Below are 21,613 nucleotides of genomic sequence, written 5' to 3' on the forward strand. Positions count from 1 at the left end.
TCTCACTGTTGTGGCCTCTCCCGTTGCGAAGCACAGGCTCCGGACGCGCAGGCCCAGCGGCCATGGCTCACGGGCCTAGCCGCTCCGCGGCACGCGGGATCCTCCCAGACCAGGGCACGAACCCGCCTCCCCTGCATCGGCAGGCGGACTCTCAACCACTGCGCCACCAGGGAAGCCCGGTCACAGGTTTTTTAAAATCGAGGAGCCCTCTTACAAGCCCTCTTTATAATCAAGAGCTTGTTAAAGCTCTCTCAGCATAGCTTTGGAAATGCTGCAGCATGAAGCAGGGTCTCTGTTTTGTGGCGATTCCTTCACTTGGATTAAAATATAATTTTGGGGCTTCCCTGGTGGCGCGGTGGTTGAGAGTCCGCCTGCCAATGCAGGGGACACAGATTTGTGCTCTGGTCTGGGAAGATCCCACGTGCCGTGGAGCGGCTGGGCCCGTGAGCCATGGCCGCTGAGCCTGCGTGTCCGGAGCCTGTGCTTCGCAACGGGAGAGGCCACAACAGTGAGAGGCCCGTGTACCGCAAAAAAAAAAAAAGAAAAAAATATATAATTTTGGAAAAATTCTTCTATGATTTACCAAAGTTCCCTGAAACATTTAAAGTTGAGTAAAATAATTTTTATCAAGAAACAACATTAAAAGATACTTGTTTTGAGGGGAAAAAATAGTCAGAGATCATCCTATCCACATAAACAGGTTTTTACCTTTGCGTACTCCCGTTCAGTCTTTGTCCTTGTGCTTATATCTTTCTATAGTTTCTGTCATGGTGTACACATGCTATTTTACATGTGACTTTGGATCTTACATTTTTCTATTTTTGAACATTAGCTTTCTGACTGATCATTTTTCTTGGCTGCATAATCTTTCCTGACCTGGCTTCTGGGAAGGAGCATAGGCTTTGGGGCTAGACCTGGGTTTTAGTTTCAGCTCTGCATCTGATTAGCTGAGGAACATGGGGGAAATGCCTCATCTATCTGTGTTTGAGTTATTCTGTCTGTAAGTGCAGATAATCATAATACCTACGCTGGGAGCATTAAATGAGAATATGTAAAATGCTTGGTGCAGCACCAAGCAAATAATAATAGCACGTGAAATGGTAGCTGTTCCTTTTTTTTTTTTTAACTATAATTTATTTATTTATGGCTGTGTTGGGTCTTCGCTGCGCACGGGCTTTCTCTAGTTGCGGTGAGCGGGGGCTACTCTTTGTTGCGGTGCGCGGGCTTCTCGTTGCAGTGGCTTCTCTTGTTGCGGAGCACGGGCTCTGGGCACCCGGGCTTCAGTAGTTGTGGCTCTCAGGTAGAGCGCAGGCTGAGTCGTTGTGGCGCACAGGCTTAGTTGCTCCGCGGCATGTGGGATCTTACCAGACCAGGGCTCGAACCCCTGTCCCCTGCATTGGCAGGCGGATTCTTAACCACCGCGCCACCGGGGAAGTCCTAGTAGCTGTTCTTAACATCAGTGTTATCATTGATGTGTTGCTCTCCCCACACCCCACCTTAGAATCCCATTCTGGAAAAATTCTTCTGAGCTGAAGAATAGGGCCAACTTTTTTGTTTTGTTTTTTAAAGCCAGAATTTATTTCTATTTAAGAATGTTCAAGAGACTTTAAAAAGGCCTAAGGGCCCAACAGTGTCCGGGTTTAGTATAAGATCATACTGAGGTGGTGTCTGTTGGTTCCTCCATTGCTAAAGCCTCAATTTGATCCTGGTTGATAAATGCCCTGATAATTCTAATAGTTGGGTAATGGTGATTTCCTCTAACTGGCATCTTTCATAAATGGCCGTCAGTCCATGAACGATGAAAAAAGCAATACCAGAAACAACCATTGATAGAAAGTTGTATGACTCAAGTGGAAAGCCACCACAGCAATTCCAAAAATCAAAATTATTAATCCAGTAATAAACAAACTGAAACGTTTGCAGATTCTGCTTGAACATCCTTCTTGTATTATTCTTTGAAACCAGGTCTTCTGATTACCAGCTTGAGTAGCTGAGATCATGATGAGTCTCATCTGGTATCAAATGCAGCTCTTTCAGAACAGAGACCAGCAAACACCTTTCAAGATAGATGCCAGAGGACAACTTTTAAACCTAGTTTTAACAATGGAAATTAAACTCTTATTAATAAATCACAAAATCCTCATTTTAATGGCTGAGGAGATTGAGGCTGAGAAACGTTAACTACTCTGTTCATATTAATCCAACATTAGTATAAGGCAGCAGTTCTCAATAAGTCTGGGGACCCCTGGAGGTTCCCCCAAACCCTTTCAGGGTCCCAGATGTCAACGATGTGGTCATAAAAATACTAAGATGTTGTTTGTCATGTTTATTCTCACTCTCATGAGTATACCGAGTAAAAAAAGCTCATTCAGATTCCACATTGCAGTTAACCTTTAAGAAAGTAGTACTCATCAGATTTTAGTATTAGAATAGCTGCTGTTATCTGAAAAGGCCACTTCTCTTTCAGTTGTATATCTGTGTGAAGCTGGGTTCTTGTCGTATACTTCAGTAAAATGACATTGTACAACAGATTGGGTACAGAACCAGATGAGAGAATCTAGCTGTCTTCTTTCAAGCCACACAATAAAGAGATTTCCAAAAATGTAGAAACAGTGCTATTCTTCTCACTAATTTTTTGGAGGGCAAAATATAATTTTTTCATTTAAAAATGTTATTTATGCTAACATGTAATGGGCTTATCATTATTAAATGAATTACATATTTGAAAAATTCTTAGTTTTAATTTCTAATATGACAAATACCAATAGAAATAACCTACATAAACAGAAAGAAGCTTATTGCTGTCCTCAGTGATTTTTAAGAGTGTAAAGGGGTTTTAGGACTAAAACATTTGGGAACTGCTGCTATAAGGTAAAAAACAAAATGTAAAAATTTACCCAGTATTCCACCATACAGAAATAACATCATTCCAGACCTCTCTCTCTACATAAATGCAGTTAAAGGTAGATTAAACTGAATAAAAGGACGAAATGGTATCGTATCATATATATTTTTTGGTATCATATATTTTTGCTAAAGACTATTCAGTTTTAGTTTTACTTGAATTTAACAGGAAGTATTAAATGGAAGGAATTGCTGACCTTGAGATGCTTTTTCCACAAGGAATATTAGTTTGTAAAAGATATCTCCAAGGATAAGAAAAAAAGATTATGAAAACCAATTTCTTACTACATATTTTAATTTTAATCCATATATTTTGAGACTTCGTGCTTGTGCAAGATGAGAAAGTTAGTTAGCACACCCTTCTATAATTCCTCCGTTTGTTTAGTCTTGACTCTCTATTTAATTCAGTGCTTGCATTAGTCCCTTTGCCACAGCTTCACCATTCTGTAATTCTTCTTTTTTATTTATCTCTTTATTTGCATGGTTTCATTGCTCCCTAAGAATTTGTGGGCAATATATTATTTGAATTTTTGCATGTTTTAAAAAAATGTCACCTTCCTTTATACTCAAAGGGGACCTTTGGGTTAAGTCATTCTTTGCCCCAGAACTTGTAGATACTGCACCACTGTTTTTTGGCTTTGACTGTTACTGTGAAGTCTGAATTCGAGGTTTTCTCCTTTGTATATGTGCTTTTTCTGCCTACATTCCCTTATTACTGAAGTTTTTGTATTGATTACTCCTTATTTTTTTTCTTGGGGCAGAATAAGCCCTTTCATTTTGTATAGTCACACCTTTATTTCAGGAAAGGCTTCTTCTTGTTATAGTTATGAATGTTTTTCTTCTTTTGTCTTCTCTAAAATCATTTTATAGCCACCCCCACCCCCAATTTCATTTTGTGTGATTTCCTTTAGTGTTTAGTGCAAAAATTAAGCAAGCATAAGAATCACCTGGAGAGCTGGTACAAGCACAGCTTCCTGCCCCCGCCCGCCAGGTTCTACTTCAGTGGGTGTGGGTGTTGCCTGATCATTTGTATTTCCGACAAACTTCCAGGTTATGTTGATGATGCAGGTCCACAGACCTCACCTTGACTAGCCCAGTAGTTTCAAATTTTTGGTCTTTGGACCTGTTTACTCTTTTTTTTAAATTGAGGTATAATTGACATATAACACTGTTAGTGTTAGTTGCAGGTGTACAAAATAGTGATTTATGTATATTTGCAAAATGATCACCACGGTAAATGTAGATCCATTAACCACACATAGTTACAAATTTTTTTCTTGTGAGAATTTATTTTACAGTATTAGCAACTTTCAAATATACAATACAGTATTGTAAACTATAGTCACCATATTGTACATTGCATCCCCAGGACTTATTTGTCTTACAGCTGGAAGTTTGTACCTTTTTACCACCTTCACCTGTTTCGCCCACCCTGGACCCCTTTACTCTTTTTTTTTAAAATTAATTAATTATTATTATTTTTTGGCTGTATTGGGTCTTTGTTGCTGCACACAGGCTTTCTCTCTAGTTGTGGTGAGTGGGGGCTCCTCTTCGTTGCGGTGCGTGGGCTTCTCATTGCGGTGGCTTCTCTTGTTGTGGAGCACAAGCTCTAGGTGCCCGGGCTTCAGTAGTTGTGGCACGCGAGCTCAGTAGTTGTGGTTTGCTGACTCTAGAGCGCAGGCTCAGTAGTTGTGGCACACAGGCTTAGTTGCTCTGCGGCATGTGGGATCTTCCTGGACCAGGGCTTGAACCCGTGTCGCCTCCATTGGCACATGGATTCTTAACCACTGTGCCACCAGGGAATTCCCTGGACCCCTTTACTCTTAAGAATTATTGAGGTCCTCAAAGAGCTTTGTGGGTTTTATCTATTGATATTCAAACTGAGAATATTTGGAAATATTTATAAATTCTTTTAAAAGTAACTGTGATGAACTCAGTGCATATTAACAAATAATATATCTTAATGAAAAATAACTTTTCCAAAGCAGACAAAAACATTTACTGAGAAGAGCGGCATTACATTTTTGTAAATCTCTTTAATATGTAGCTTAATGATAGATAGCGTTTGCTTTTTCTCTGTTGCTTGTAACTTGGCATGTAACCTCTGGAAAGCTCCTTTGTACACTTGTGAGATAATAAAAGTGAAAAAGGAAAATAACATTCTTTTAAAAATAGTTTTGAATTTGTGAACCCAGAAAAGCGTTCTGGGGGCTCTCAGGGGGTCCCTGGACCAAACTTTGAGAACTTCTGCTTTATGCTAATGCTTGGTTTTTTGTTTTTGTTTTTTTTTAAGGAGAATTACTTAAATTGGTTTATAAGAGATTTGATAGTGTGTATCTTAAAAGCCTTTTGTGTTTCAGGTGACTTACTGAGTAACCTGTTGCAGAGTCCTAGTTCAGCCAAACTGTTGAATCAGCCAATCCCCATCCTTGATGTGGAGAGTGAGTATATCTGTTCCCTGGCCTTGGAGTGCCTGGCCCATCTCTTCAGTTGGATTCCTCTGTCTGCCAGCATCACCCCGTCCCTCCTTACCACCATCTTCCACTTTGCACGCTTTGGCTGTGACATCCGGGCCAGAAAGATGGCATCAGTTAACGGCAGCAGCCAGAACTGTGTGCTGGGTCAGGAGCGCGGCCGGCTTGGGGTCCTGGCCATGTCCTGCATCAATGAACTCATGTCCAAGAACTGTGTGCCTATGGAGTTCGAGGAGTACTTACTGCGTATGTTCCAGCAGACTTTCTACCTCCTGCAGAAAATCACCAAGGATAACAATGCCCACACAGTGAAGAGCAGGCTAGAAGAACTCGATGAGAGGTAATGAAAACAGGTGTGGCATCGGCTGTGCCCTGAGAATGGGCCTTGACTGTTTATCACGTTGCGCTGCATAGTGTCTGTAATCCTCTTTGGTTTCAGAATCTGGGGCTCCTGGTGAGGAACGGAGAGGTAGGTGTGTACCAGTAAGTCCAAGCTTAGCTGGAAGGGCTAGGGTGGTTAAGGGAAGCGAGTTGAGTTGGAAAAGTTGTGAATTGTGTGAATTGTGTAGGTTGGTTGTCTTCTTTGCCCGTCCACCTCCTGTCCTCCCTTCCACCCTTGTCCGCCCTCTCCTCACTCTTTGCCTGCAGGTCTGAGGTGGTGCAGGAACTGGGACCGCTGCTCATGCGTAGCCAAGCACAGGAGAGGAGGCCCGTGGAGGTACAGGAGTTACACTTGCCCTTCCTTGCTTGGTGTTGCTTGTTGGTTCTTCCTATTTGACTTTTCTCAAGTGAACGTCATGCAGTGTATAGGAATGTTGTCACTATTGTGAGTTTTACACCGATGGCAAGAAAGGAGAGTTGTTAATGGGGCACACACCTGAGTTTCTTGGTTACTGTCCTCTTGAATGGCGCCTAAAATCACTTAGCCTCGCTTTATTAAGGACTCTTAGCAGATGGTTCCACAGTATGCTGAGGCATGGTCTCATTTATATTTCCCTTACAGATGATGTCATTTATGTATCTTACAGCTTTCATTAATATGATGCTACTGCTGTGTAAAAACAAAAGGGAAAATTGGAAGCTTATATTAAGAACATTATGTTGACTGTTCAGAGACTTTCAGACAGATAAATTGTATTGAATTAGTAAATATTTATAGATTGCCTGGCAGCAAAAGTTGTTAGTATTTTCATCAATTTTCCTTGGCTTGTTTTTGTTGTTAAACTATACAGAGTTAAGCCATTTCTTTTTCTTTAGAGTAAGCAGCAGGATATAAAGTCAAGTGCCTAAAGTTAAGACAGTTTTAGTGCTTTCTAAATTTAGCAATTTTAATAAGTTATTCTAAAGTTGAAAAAATTGATACATGAGATTATTTTGGTTTGGTTCATTGTAAACAAGCTTTGTGTGAAATTTTCTTTGTATAATCACAAAAGAACTCATAATCTGATATGGTAATATGTTGGTTTTATTTTTCATTATTTGGTAATAGCTTCCTGTTTGAATTCAAAAACATCAGCATTCAGACACACAGCTTGTATGTTTATATCCTTTCTAGCTTTGGTTAAGAAAGGCTGTATTTTCATATGTTTAAAAAAATCACAACAGTAACCCAACTGCTTGTACCAACCATCAGATATCAGTTGTTCTGACTTTTTCTTGTGGTGTAATGTTTGTTATGGCTTACATTTGGGTGGTATAAAAATGTCGTCATGGATGATCTGTGTTCTGATTTTGTTACGTGTAACTTTTGTGCTCTTGGTTTTATATTTTAATCCTATGCTTCCTATTGCCCTGTGAAAGCTGAGAGGTGCCTGGAAGCAGAAAGGTGACATGAACAACACTGTGTGCTTGCTTCCTGGCTCTTGGGTCCCTTACCACTAATTCTAAACAGCTAAGTCCATTCTCAGTTGTTTAGGAGCTGCTTAACCAGGTTTCTTCCTCTCTTCTCTACTGCCTTTTTTTCTAACTTTCTACTGCTCATTAGCACCTGTACCAGAAGGTGGGCAAGGGAAAGAAAATGAGGTGAAATAAAATTGGAGTTCTAGCTACTGAACAGTCTTGCTTGTATTCTTTAAAAAAATTGGGTTGGAGATTCAAATAAAATTGAGATTGTGTGGTATTTGACCCATGACTTCTCCTTATTCTTTAATGGGTGGTAGGGAATTGAGTGCATCTTCCTAAAGAGCAGCAAACTGATTGATGTCTTTGAATAACCACATAAAAATGTGTAATAGGCTGAGCGAGGAATGAGGAGTTCCTGCTCTTGAGTATTAGTGATTGAAGGCCTCAGAGAATTTTTTTTGTACTTTCCTATCTCTAAAAACAGTTGATTAGTGCCTTACTGTTTTTCAAGTATTTGACCCCATGATCCTTATCAAACAAATTAATTTTTTTTTTTTAAGCTGCAAATAAGCTTACCTGTGTGTGGCGGCCACACAGATTGGCCACCCTCAGGGTGCTAGGTCCCAGGAACAATATGGGACGTTTTATTTATGGGCCAGTTTTGCTCTTCTGAGGAGTAGTCTTCTTCCCCTTTATTATCTCATACATCTTTGCTTTAAAAAAAAAAAAACACACAGCTTTTTGCAGTTAGGAGTTTCAGAATTGCTTTTAGCCATCATTCAATATTTGGCTAAGGCCCAGTGTGTCTTTTATCTTTTTTAATCTGTCTCTGAAATGTGGTTTATGGAGGTATGCCCATCTCATTTTCTAATCACCTTTTGGTATTTAGGAGCTTAAAATGACAGTTTCTGAAATGTGAGAGTGATGATGTGCTGTGTATTCAATAACAAAAATATCTTATCCTTGCAGCCGTGACCCACACTCTTCTGTGAAATGATTTTTGAATACAAATGAATTGGGAATTCACTGTGATGTGAAAAGAAAGAGCACTGGATTGGGAGTAGATGGTAGTCCCATTCTTCTGTGAGCTGGCTGGCTGAGTGACCTTGGGCCAGTCACTTTATCTCTCTGGGCTTCATCTCTAAAATGATGGATCATTAAATTGTCCTTGAGTCTTGTCCAGCTCTAAGAGTCCTCCTCCCTTAGATTTGAAATCACTTTTAGAATGGATTGGGACGTGCTATGTTTAATTAGCACCAGGAGCCAGAGGGTGGGAAAAAACATGAACATTAGGTTGCAAGACTGAGTATATCTTATCTGGATGCCATCCCTTTCCTATAGCCTTGTTTTGTTTTTGGGTTTTTAGCACATTCGTTTTAATATTTTGGCCTCCTAGCAAAGAAAACCAGCCCTCCAGGCTTGCCACATTGAAATGACAGATCATCTGCCCATGGACCTTTTGAGTACCATTTCCTTTCACTTTAATTGGGTCATAACACTGAGTTAGAAAATATGAGGACGCTAGCTTATAAGATGCCTTACCTAGATAGTGTCTGAGGATTAAAGTTGCTTTTCTGCTATGTTTCAGGTGGTAATGGAATGAAGGGTTGCCTGACCTGTAGGTAATTGTTGCAGGCCTTTATATTTTTAACTGAAAATATATTTGTTATAAATCTGTATAGTTTTGTACTGAAAAAAATTTGGATTGAACTTGAGTTCGCTTCTAGGGAGGTGGCCGAGTTTCTCATTGTCACCTTTTGTCTTCTTGTCTTCTTTAGCTACATTGAGAAGTTTACTGACTTTCTGCGGCTCTTTGTGAGTGTTCACCTAAGAAGAATCGAGTCCTACTCCCAGTTCCCCGTGGTGGAGTTTTTGACACTTTTGTTCAAGTACACATTTCATCAGGTAAAGCACTGGAACTGCCCATGTCTATCCCTTGCCACTCAAAATGTCTACTTTGTTATTTTCAGGAGAAAGAACTTCTTTATTTTATTTGTCAAACATTTATATAGTGCTTACTATATGAAGATTAACACATTTATCCTTCATAACAACCCTATGAGGTAGGTATTATTATCATCCCCATTTTACAGATAAAGAAACTGAGGCACGAAGATAACTTGCTGAGGGTCATATAGTTAGTAAGCGGTGGAGCCAGGATTTGAACCCATAGAGTCCGCTCTTAATCACCGTTACATTGAAGAAGCAAAATATAGAAAAAGTCTGAAGTTAGGGCCTTTAGTTCTAGTCTGTAACTGTCGCTAAGACTTCCTACAAGGACATTGTAAATATGTGAAGTTCTCAAGAGTTCAGTTTTGGTGGATCCAGTTGTTTCCCCCATTCAGCAAATGTTTTTTGAGCTCCTGTTGTGTTCCAGGAGTGAGGCATATAACCCTTGTAAACAAAGTCCTTGCATTCACTGAATTTACATTCTGATGACTCAATATTTTTTGTTTCTATATATATTTTAGCAGCTTTATTGAGATAACATTTACTTACTATCCAATTCACCCATTGTAATTGTACAATTCATTGATGTTCGGTAGATTTATAGACTTGTGCAGCCATCATCAGAGTCCAGTTTTAAACATTTCTGTCATGCCCTATCACTTGTGCCCATTTGTGTTTCTTTTTAAAATAAGCTTTTTGGGGAGTTCCCTGGTGGCCTAGTAGTTAGGATTCAGGGCTTTCACTGCTGTGGTCCGGGCTCAATCCCTGGTCGAGGAACTGGGATCCCGCAAGCATTGCAGTGCAGCCCGCTCCCCCACTCCCCCCAAAAAAGCTTTTTGTTGAACTATCACACACTTATGGAAAAGCACGTAAATCATACATGTATAGCTTCGTGAGTTTTCCCAAAACGAACAAGACATGTGACCACCACCTAAGTCAAGAAGTAGAACATTACCAGCACCCCCAGAAATCCCCTCATGTCCTTCATCACTCCCCTCCACATCCTCCCCAGAAGTAACCTCAGACCTGACTTTAATATCCCAGATGAGTTGTGCCTGTTTTAGAACTTCTCTAAATGGAAGCATACAATGTAGATTTGTTTTGTCTGACTTTTTTCATTCAACATTATGTTTGTGAGCTTCATCTGTGTTGTGTGTGGCAGTAGTTTGTTCTCATTGTTTTATAGGAAGTCATTAGAAAAGCCATTCCACTGCTGATTTGGGCCACTTCCAGTTTTTGGTGGTCATGAATCATGTTGCAGTGAATATTCTTGTGCCTGCCTTTTGATGTACATACGTAGCTCTTTCTGCGTATGTTGGTATATTACCAGGGGTGAAACTGCTGGGTCAGTGAGGGCATCTGATTTTACAAGCAGTCTTTTTTGGTTGTTTCAATCACTGATGTTGTAACTTAATGAGGCTAGAGGAGAGGTAAGGGTGGAGGCTGGGAGGGGTGTGTGTATGTAAAAGGGGATTTGGAAGGGTGCGGATGGAGGAGGATGATCAAAGGTTAAAGAAGTGACACATGTCTGATAGAGGGGCCGGTGAGTGCAGAGCAAGAAGGAAGCACACTGATCTCACTAGGCCTAAGAAGGGATAGAAGAGGTGATGAGTTATAGGAGGGTGAGGATGTAGGAGAGAGGCATCAGAAGTGGGAGAGACTTGAGATGGATCTGGAGAGATCTTAAAGGGGACCAGGAAAAAAGGAAGGATTTCATGGATACCTTTGAATAAGTGCAGCAGAAATGAACGAGAGATAAGGAGCCAGTGCTGGGGCCAGAAGGAAGGGTTTGTTTGGGAAACAGAATGAACCGTCTTGTGATTTTGCTCCCTGTGTAAAATGGGACCTTTTTAGTGTATGTGGTGTAGAAGAAAGCTAAAAAGTGTTTTGAAGTATGCATGTCTGATGCTTCCTTCTTTGGATGTGGACCCAAAAGTCCTGTGTTTGAGCTCTGGTTGTTTCTATTAGGTCTCTGTCCTTGGATAAGTCTTTTAAATTTCCTAGGGAGATAGACTGCAGTGGGCATCTTTAGGGTCTTTCCATATTCATCTTCTATGATTCTTTCACTAGAATCCTACGGGTTAATTTTCCATTGAACCGAGAGTGGTGGTTTTATATATTTATATATGTTTTAATTACATACTGGGAGAAGAGATGGATTGGTCATGAGGCAAACAGCAAGCTTCTGTCTTCCTCCCTCACCAGCGGGTCACTGTCAGCTGAGCTCCCTGTGTTCTGCTGGCCTCCTGTGTGAGGACTTGCATTTCTGGGTGCAGACTCTGGGCTGTGTGGGTTGGTGGCCTCGAGGTGCAGGCAGAAGCCAATTCTGAGCACTGGCCAGAGGGGCAGGAACCTGGAAGGGGCTCTGGGGGAAGCTGCCCTTTGCTGGAGAGGCAGGGAGGGAGAAAGCTGGCAGGGCACACTCTAGGCCCAGGAGCTCGTAGTAAAAGATTTCTTTAGGATAAGATTTAAGAATAAGAAATTAGGGCTTCCCTGGTGGCGCAGTGCTTGAGAGTCCGCCTGCCGATGCAGGAGACGCGGGTTCGTGCCCCGTTTCGGGAGGATCCCACATGCCGCGGAGCGGCTGGGCCCGTGAGCCATGGCCGCTGGGCCTGCGCGTCCGGAGCCTGTGCTCCGCAAATGGGAGAGGCCACGACAGTGAGAGGCCCGCTGCTCTCAAGGAGAGCTTTAAGTTCTCATCTGTTCATTAACAGTGTGTTCTTCCTTTATCATAGCTTAGTTCTCTGTAAAGTGGGAAAATGTGTCTTTTCTCTTGTTTAGAGGGTTATTCTCAGTGCACTTTGCCTTTTGTTCCTACAATTCATGGAAATATTAGTCCTGGTCAACATTTTTTTTTTTAATTTATTTTTTATTTATCTTTGGGTCTGTTGGGTCTTTGTTGCTGCGCGTGGGCTTTCTCTACTTGCGGTGAACGGGGGCTACTCTTCATTGCGGTGCGCAGGCTTCTCGTTGCAGTGGCTTCTCTTGTTGAGGACCACGGGCTCCAGGCATGCGGGCTTCAGTAGTTGTGGCGCGTGGGCTTCAGTAGTTGTGGCTCGCGGGCTCTAGAGCACAGGCTCGATAGTTGTGGCGCGCGGGCTTAGTTGCTCTGCGGCATGTGGGATCTTCCTGGACCAGGGCTCGAACCCGTGTCCCCTGCATTGGTAGGTGGATTCTTAACCACTGCACCACAAGGGAAGTCCCTGGTCAACATATTTTTAAAGAATAGTAATAAGATAAAGATGGTGGTAGTATCTTCCTGTAACCATTTCCTCTCTTCTGTTTATTTTCCTGCATTTTTTCTTTCACCTAAGTGTCCTGCCACAGTCCCTTCAGCCACTAGTGCTCACCAGGTGTTTGCCTCCACCATTGCTGAGCCCCTGAGCTGTCTGTATAAACATATGGTTTCTGTCTTCCTGCTCCTCCTTCTCTTGCTGTATCATTACCAATTCCTTCTTGGTCTTGCAGTTTCCATTTTGCCCCTTCTTAAAACATGCCTGAGATAGTATGGCATAAGGGGAAGGGTCTGGACTGGGGGAGTCTTAGGATCCACAGTCTAGTTCTGTTTTTGTCCTTTATCTTGTCACCTTGGGCAGATGACTTGACTTCTGGTTTCTTTATCTGTGAAATGGGAAGAAGAAAGACATCTCTCCGCTTTCCAGGACTGTTGTGAAGATCAAATAGACCTATGCAAATCAAAACAAACCACTTGGAGAGAGGAGTAGTATCATTAGTTTTTTTAAAGGAACTTGCCAGGATCTTTAGTGACTAACCAGCCCTGGAATCTGAAAAGTAAAAAATCTGAGTATGGGTACATTTTAAAAATGGGTCCATGAGGGCTTTTCAAAGTTGTATGACTCCAAAAGTGCAGTCAGCGTATTGCCTTTATGACCTTAGCAATCTGTGCCCAGAGCAATTGTCAAAGGCCAGACTGTGGGCAGTGCATAAGGCCTCACAGTGGGGCCTGTAGAGATGGATGTGAATGGTAGTGTTTCAGGTCCTACAGAGGGTGTATTTGCCCAACTTTTTTTCCAGCCTTGAGCCACACAGTAAATCCTCAATTCAAACGCATGAGAAAGACGTGTATAATTGTAAACTACTTTGACATAGCCATAACACTTGGATTTGTATGGTGGCTTTTCTCAAAAGCACCTCCACATGCATCTGATCAGTTATATTTTTTGGTGAGGGATCTGGTAGGTATTTATTTTCAAAGCAAGAAAGGGCGGCTGGGTGACCTCCTTACTGGAAGCACAGCAAGCCAAAGCCAGGACAAGACTACATCTCCTGGCTGCAAGTCAAGTGCCGGTCCACAAGCTACCCATATTATTTCCACACGGCTTATTGTTTTTTCTGCTTATTCTTCTGGTTCATTTCGTGTTCTGAGGATGGCCGTGCCAGTGGTCCTGATTGAGCTGTAGCAGTCCAGTTCCAGAGCTGCTCTGTGGCTTGTGAGTGGGGTCTGCCACATTGTTTAAGTTTACAGTTTTTCTGTCTCAGACTCAGCCTGGGTACACCACCACCGTCATTGGTAGTTATCTCTTGGACAGATTCTGTACATGCCCTTGTAAACTTCTGGATTTCTTGGGCCCAGAGATGGAAGGAAACTGACTCAAGAAGATGATGGTATTATTTCTTTCCATATCTGATCCTGCCATCAAATATGTGGTTCGATGAAATAATCACAAGTAAAGCCAAAGAGTTCTTGTAGGTAGCAAGAATTTGAGTGGATATATAAGGGATTGGGGGGCCACAGATGAAACTGAATATGTGTGAGAAGGACTAGATGTTGGAGAATATAGTGCTTGGATTTTGCATGAAATAGAATCTCAAGGATCTTGAGAAAGTTGATCAGTGCAGTGGTCCAGGCACTAGGACCCTACAAGGACTTGCTCTTTTCTCCTTACTTTGTCCTTATCGACACCTGGTAAGAGGTTGCTATTAGCCTGTTTGACACATCTGCTTTGCAGATGAGCTAAAGCCTGTAGGTCAGTCTTAACGAGCTCATTTTCAATCTTTTATGTAGGAAGACTGCAGATGTTACTTTCCTAATGTTCAAATGTGTAAACTTGTCACTTTGGAGCCACTGAAACTTAGTTTTGGTTTTGTAATAGTATGTAGTGGAAAGAGCATTGGCTGGGGTTAAATGGACCTGTTCCTACCCCTGACTTTGAACATATCTCTGGATCTCAGTTTCTTTTCCTCTAAAACAGATTTGAATTGGATGATCTGTAAGAGCTGTCCGCATCACAGTCTCAGACTTTAAAACAGGTGTTCGCTCAGCTTATTTTGTAAATTGGTTTGCCCTGCATAGTACAGTATCTCCTTAATGATGTGTTCCATGGTACCCTTGTCTTGTTAGGTTCAACAGGGCCCAATCGTGAAGACCGAATAAAAGACACCAATTGTGGTTACCAAGAAGCCGAGGGAACCTAGGCTTATGGTTGTAGCATTCTGGTGTATGTAAACACTGGTGGGTGTGTTTCTAAGGAGTAGTTGCATTAAGTAATTTCATTGTCTGGATTTCTTTTGCACCATAGCCTACTCATGAAGGTTACTTCTCTTGTTTGGATATCTGGACGCTCTTTTTGGACTATCTGACAAGTAAAATTAAAAGCCGTCTGGGAGACAAGGAAGCAGTTCTCAACAGGTAAACCGCAGAAACATTTATAAGTAGAAATAAACATTTTTGTCAGTTTTTCTTGTGGCCTAAAGAGGCCACCATGCAGTCATACCTCTTCAGTGAAACTGAGTCATGTAAGCTGTTTAGGTAGTAAAGCCATTGAGCATTTTCTTCTTTCTTCCCCTTAAATATCTCATTTTTTAAAAATACATTTTTCTGGTTAAAAAAGTAATATGTATTGTTAATTTTTTAGGTATGATAATGTTTTTGTGGTCCCCATCCTCCCCCATGGCCCTTATTTTAGAGATACAACCTGAAGTATTTATTGGATAAAATGATACGATATCTGGGATTTGCTTTAAACTAATTCCCTGGGGGGCTTCCCTGGTGGCGCAGTGGTTGAGAGTCCGCCTGCTGATGCAGGGGACACGGGTTCGTGCCCCGGTCCGGGAAGATCCCACATGCCGCACAGCGGCTGGGCCCGTGAGCCATGGCCGCTGAGCCTGCGTGTCCGGAGCCCGTGCTCCGCAACGGGAGAGGCCACAGCAGTGAGAGGCCAGCGTACCGCAAAAAAAAAAAAAAATTCCCTGGGGATAGAGGGGGAAGTGTGTTGGCCATGTGTTGATAATTGGTGTTGAACTTAGTTGATAGGAACTTGGGGTTCATTATAGCCTCACTCCTTTTGTATGTGCTTGAAAATTTCCCAAATAAAGTAATAAATACTTATCAGGAAAAAAATATTTATTTTAAAAACTAGCAAAGATAGAAAAATATAAAGAAAAGTTATCTATAATCCCGCAATCCAGAGATAATCATTTTTGTACTTCTAATTTTATTTTAAAAAACAGAAAATGGGGAAATGTTTTTTTCCCCACGTTTCTCAAGCCCATTTTTTCTTGTTTGCAGGCAGAAAGTATGGTTCCTGTACACTGTGGTCGTTATATATCTAATTATTTGAAGATAACATATCTAGAACGCTCAGCACATTACAGATGCTCAGTAAATAGTATTAGTGGTTGATGGTGGAGATAGTGAACGCCCCTCCCCCAGAAATGTGCCAAATGGAGGTGGTGAGGAGACCCCCCAACTGGGGAGAGTTGGACTGAGCCTCTAAAACCCTTTCCATTGCTGAGGTTTTATGCGTTTTTAAAATTCGAAACGGTATTTGCATTCCAAATTTAGCATTTGCACTTTCATTCCCAAAACTATTTTTGTGATTGCAAAATAGCTTCCAGCTTGTTATGGTGTCAGGTCACATGTGGTTATGGGTAGTTTATTTGTGTGTCAGAAACCTTCTTACACAACAGTGGATCCTGTTTTTGGTGAATTTGCCAACTGTGAGTAATTGTGTTGTTGAATGAGATTGTTCAAAGAAAAGACACTTCCGCCAAATTCTCTTTCTTGTATGCTGAGCAGTTGCATCCTTTGGTTCTGGGACTGTGCCTGATTTTGCTATATTTAAGTGGTAGATATTCTTTCACATATCTCAGGCTTGTTGGAAGAATAAACTGAGGACATGATTAATATGAAAATGCTTTTTAAAGCACAGTACAAATGTGCTTTAGGTGTGGAGAATATGGTTGCATTGAGAAAATATATACTTGTGCAGACTGTTGCACCAATAGAAGGAGCAGTGGTGCAGTTTAAATTTCTTTTCTGCTTCATGGCAGCAGTGTTACTTTTGGTCAAGTTATATGGTAATCACATTTCCTCTTGCAAAATGAGCATACTAATACTGATACCTCTTTTGCAGAATGGCTAGGATTCAAGGAAATTGTATGTAAAATACCTGGCACACTATCGATCACGTATTAGGCACTCGATAAATGGACATAGTAATGACTACACAGTAATAATAAGTAATAGAAGATGTTGCTGTCATTTGACTGAGGTGGTGACTGTGGAGTTAAATGACTGGGTCCCTGGATAGCAAAGACCTTCAGCCCACTTGCAGATGTTGTCTTGCCTGCCTAGGCATCTGTCATCTGTTGTCACAGTTGTCAGTGGTTCTTGCTGACCACTTTAAACACTAGGGGTGGGATGATTTGGGAAATTGGGCTTGACATATATACACTATTGATACTGTGTATAAAATAGATAACTAATGAGCACCTACTGTGTAGCACAGGGAACTCTACTCAGTGCTCTGTGGTGACCTAAATGAGAAGGAAATCCTTAATTTAAAAGAGGGGATATATGTATATGTATATACATTCATGTTTATGTATACATATATACAGCTGATTCACTTTGCTGTACAGTATAAACTAACACAATATTGTAAAGCAACTGTACTCCAATTTTAAAAAAAAGCACTAGGGATTTTTCTCATTGATCATTTGATTACTATCCTAAATAAGGCTTTCTAATTTTTCTTGACTTTTTTTTTTTTAAACATACATGTATAACACTTTTATGCCTTTAAAAAACAAAAAAACCCCAAACCTTCAAAGCTTGTCTGTGGTTTATGCTGTTAAATGGTAACCATCATCTGGGGAACTGCTTGTCAGTCAGACACCCTCTAGTGGTCTAAGGTAGTAGACTACAAAGAAGGGTGTAGTCTGCTGAGGTGTGCAAAGAAAATAGTTGAACTTAACATGTTTTTCCTTTCACCTCTTATGCTGTTGTATATTTACACAAGTGTGCACTGAAAAAAATTTATTCTTAAAATTTATTTATTTATTAAAATTGTTTATTTATTTTTAAAATAAATTTATTTATTTATTTTTGGCTGCGTTGGGTCTTCGTTGCTACATGTGGGCTTTCTCTAGTTGCGGCGAGCTGGGACTCCTCTTTGTTGCGGTGTGCGGGCTTCTCATTGCGGTGGCTTCTCTTTGTTGCGGAGCATGGGCTCTAGGCAGGTGGGCTTCAGTAGTTGCAGCACGTGGGCTCAGTAGTTGTGGCTCACGGGCTCTAGAGTACAGGCTCAGTAGTTGTGGCGCACGGGCTCAGTTGCTCTGCGGCATGTAGGATCTTCCCGGCCCAGGGCTCCAACCCGTGTCCCCTGCATTGGCAGGGGATTCTTAACCACTGCGCCACCAGGGAAGCCCAGAAAAAATTTTAAATGAAAGTTAAACCACTGCTCTAGGTTATATTAGAGATCCCAATATATTAGAGATACACTGTTTTGCAGAAGCAACTGATAGAGCCCTGGCTACAGATAATTACCACATTCATTTTAATGAAGAGCATGTAAATGCAATCGAATGTTTTTCAACTGAGAAAATGTATGTGAAAGAAGTTGGGGGGCTTTTGTGGCTTGAGCCAGAATTTCAGAAGCAACTGATCTTGCAGGAAGTAGTCAAGAATGTTTTCTTGGTATCTTAAATGTAAAACGTAGGTGTGGTTAAGTCGCAGAGATAGCATTCAGTTCCTGTCCCTTGTGGTTTAAAGGTTTTGCATCATTCATCACAACAAAGTGATAGGCATTGTAGGCTATGAATTTAGAAGCACAAATGTACATGGATTTATTTTTGGTCCTAGGAGCTTGGAAATTGGAGCTCTGCATGTTCCTTGTTCAGTGAGGATGCTCAAGAGTTTCTTGATCAGAACTGGTGGGGACTTAGAGAACTTGAGTCCCAGTGTTAACGGAATAAATGTTCTGTAACATACCCAGCTGAACAAAATTGCTAATGGGGTTTACTGTTCAGGTTTACCATTTTGAATCTGTGGTGTGGGAAGACCTAAATTTCAGTCTCCTTTTCTCCTCTTTGTACTTTGGGAATGGTTGTTCCTACTTTACAAGTTGTTGAGCAAATTAAATGAACCAGTGTGTGTAAAGTACCTTGGTTGACCGTAGGTGTTCAGTAAATAAGTATTGGTTCTCGTCCCTTTTCTCTCTCTCTCACTCCCTTCTCTCTGTGCTTGTCAATGTGAAGGGAGACACCTGTGTAGAAACTTATTTTTACGGGAAGATGAGGAAACCTGAAGTGAGTTAAGCAGCCTGAAGTTATTGAGTCATGTCCTGTGAACCCCTTTGTCATGAAAGTACTGGCAAGTGCTGGCCATAGATCTGCCAGGGATTCCAGGTGACTTTCAGTTGGACTATAAACAAATGTGGGTAAGCGTGAGAAAAATTGCTGCCCTTTTTTTCTGAGTGGGTTTTTCTGCTAAATAGAGAGGAAGTGCCATTGTGACACATGGCATTTTGATACAGTTAATAAAAGGTATTAACTAGGGTTGTACCAGGGCTTCAGTAGCTTTCTAGCTCTTGCTACGAGAAATTCATGCTGTTGACTGCCCCGGAGAGCAAGGGAATGGAATCTTAGTTATTTCATTGAGTTGAAAAAGCTATCCAGGACTATGCTTCAGTGCTTCATAGTTATCTGACTTGTAGTTTTGTTTATTTATTCCCTGTGTGTTTATTCATTTGTTTGTTCTCTTGTTCTTTCATTCATCATATGTTTACAAACACCTACTATGTAGTCACCTTAACGTGTATAATTTTATTTAACTCTCAGAAGAAGTTGAGGTGCTTTTGGAAATCACATTTGTGGCTTGAGCCACCCAGGTCTGTAGGTTTATTTGCATTGTATATTTAACCATGTAATGCTATAAGTTTCTCTCTGAGCACTGCTTTAGCTTTATCAAATTTTAATATGTTTTATTTTCCTTTCCATTCAATTTAAAATATTTTGTAATTTCTCTTGAGTTCCTCTTTGTTGTTTAATTTCCAAATATTTGGGGATTTTCCATATGTCTTCTCATTATTGTTTTCTAGTTGATTATGATCTGCAAACACATTTTGGGTGATTTCAATTCTTTTCAATTTGTTAAGGTTTGTTTTATGATCTAGTCTTCTTGGTGATTGTTCATTGTGCACTTGAAAAGAGTGTGCATTCTGCTGTTGTTGGGTGGAGTGTTCTAGATATGTCAGTTAGGTCAGGTTGGTTGATGGTGTTCTACATGTTGTCTTTATCCGGTTTGTTCTATCAGTTACTGAGAGAGAGGTGAATTCTCCCAGGTATAATTGTGGATTTGTCTACATCTCCTTTCAGTTCTATCAGTTTTTGCTTCATTTATTTTGAGACTCTGTTGTTTCACACAAGTTTAGTTTTCCTTTTCAATGTATCTATTGAGTGTTTGACTATATCTCTTTATGTGAGTTTTTTAAGTGGTTGCTCTGTATATTAAAATACATATACGGGCTCCCCTGGTGGCGCAGTGGTTGAGAGTCCGCCTGCCGATGCAGGGGACGCGGGTTCGTGCCCCGGTCCAGGAAGATCCCACATGCCGCGGAGCGGCTGGGCCCGTGAGCCATGGCTGCTGAGCCTGCGCATCCAGAGCCTGTGCTCCGCAACGGGAGAGGCCACAACAGTGAAAGGCCCGCGTACCGCAAAAAATAAATATATATATATATATATATATGTATATATATATTTAATTTTTCAAGTTAACATACTACCACTTCAAGTGTGATATAGGAACCTCATCACCATATAGATCTTTTTGCCCTCCCTTCTTTGTATTGAGGTTGCCATATATTTTACATCTGTATACATTGAAAACCCCGTCAGACAGTGTTCTGTTTTTGCTTTCATCCAACATTCATATTTCAAAGATCTTAAGAGAAACAATAAACAGTCTGTTGTATTTACCAAGAGATTTGTCAGTTCTCTTGCTTCCCCTTCATTCTTGAAGTTCCAGGTTTCTTTTTCATTATCCTTTACCTTCTATTTTAATCAGCTCGGGCTGCCATAACAAAATACCACTGACTGGGTGCCTTAAACAACAGAAATTAATTTTCTCATACTTCTGGAGACTGGAATTCATGGATCAGGGTGCTGGCAGATTTGGTTTCTGGTGAGGGCTCTCCCTGGCTTGCAGATGCTGCCTTCCCTCTGTGACCTCACATGGCCTCTCTTCTGTGCATGAACAGGGAGTGGGGAGAGTGAGCACGCTCGCTCCTACTTCCTCATGTCTCCTCTTCATATAAGTGGATTAAGGCCCGCCCCACCCTTATGATCTCACTTAACTTTTATTAACTTTTATAGGCCTTGTCTCCAGTACAGTCACACTGAGAGTTAGGGTTTCAACATATGAATTTATTTATTTAAATAAATTGGGTCTTTGTTGGGTCTTCGTTGCTGCACGCAGGCTTCCTCTAGTTGCGGCGAGCGGGGGCTACTCTTCGTTGCAGTGTGCGGGCTTCTCATTGCGGTGGCTTCTCTTCTTGCGGAGCATGGGCTCTAGGTGCGCAAGCTTCAGTAGTTGCAGCACATAGGCTCAGTAGTTGTGGCACACGGACTTTTAGTTGCTCCAGGGCATGTGGGATCTTTCTGGACCAGCAAGTGAACCCATGTCCTCTGCATTGGCAGGCGGATTCTTAACTGCTGCGCCACCAGGGAAGTCCCTCAACATAGGAATTTTGAGTGGACACAGTTCAGTCCAAAACACCTTCCAGCTCATAGAACCTCATGGAGGATGGTTATAATAGCTGCTTTAAAAATCTTCGGTAATTCAACATCTGTGTCATCTGTGACAATCTTGATTTTCTTTCCCTTGACAAATGTTCAAGGGAACATTTTTTGGTATGTCAGTTAATATTTTGTTGTTTGTTTGTTTGGTTTTGTTTTATTTAGGCTGCACTGTGCGGCATGTAGGATCTTAGTTCCCCTACCAGGGATTGAATCCGTGCCCCCTGCATTGGGAGCGTGGAGTCTTAACCACCGGACTGCCAGGGAAGTCCCTGTCGGTTAATATTTGGATCCCTTTACCTGTTGTTCTATCAGCCTTAGGCATGGCTTCCATCTCCAGTCACCTTATAGTCAAAGATGGATGCTGAATCTATAGACATCACACCTATGATTCAGGCAGCAGG

General features: G+C 41.3%; 1 protein-coding gene across 1 annotated transcript in view; it reads left to right on the forward strand.

Annotated features, from left to right (window-relative positions):
* Positions 1-21,613, forward strand: part of XPO6 (exportin 6) — a 73,743-nt gene that overhangs the window by 15,915 nt on the left and 36,215 nt on the right. Inside the window, exons 6-8 of the mRNA XM_007452819.1 lie at positions 5,265-5,718; positions 8,999-9,125; positions 14,711-14,820. Of these exons, the coding sequence (XP_007452881.1) occupies positions 5,265-5,718; positions 8,999-9,125; positions 14,711-14,820 (691 nt within the window). The remainder of the gene's footprint in view (positions 1-5,264; positions 5,719-8,998; positions 9,126-14,710; positions 14,821-21,613) is intronic.

This window comes from Lipotes vexillifer, unplaced genomic scaffold (genome assembly GCF_000442215.2).
Source record: "Lipotes vexillifer unplaced genomic scaffold, Lipotes_vexillifer_v1.1 scaffold426, whole genome shotgun sequence".
NCBI classification, from domain to species: Eukaryota; Metazoa; Chordata; class Mammalia; order Artiodactyla; family Lipotidae; genus Lipotes; species Lipotes vexillifer.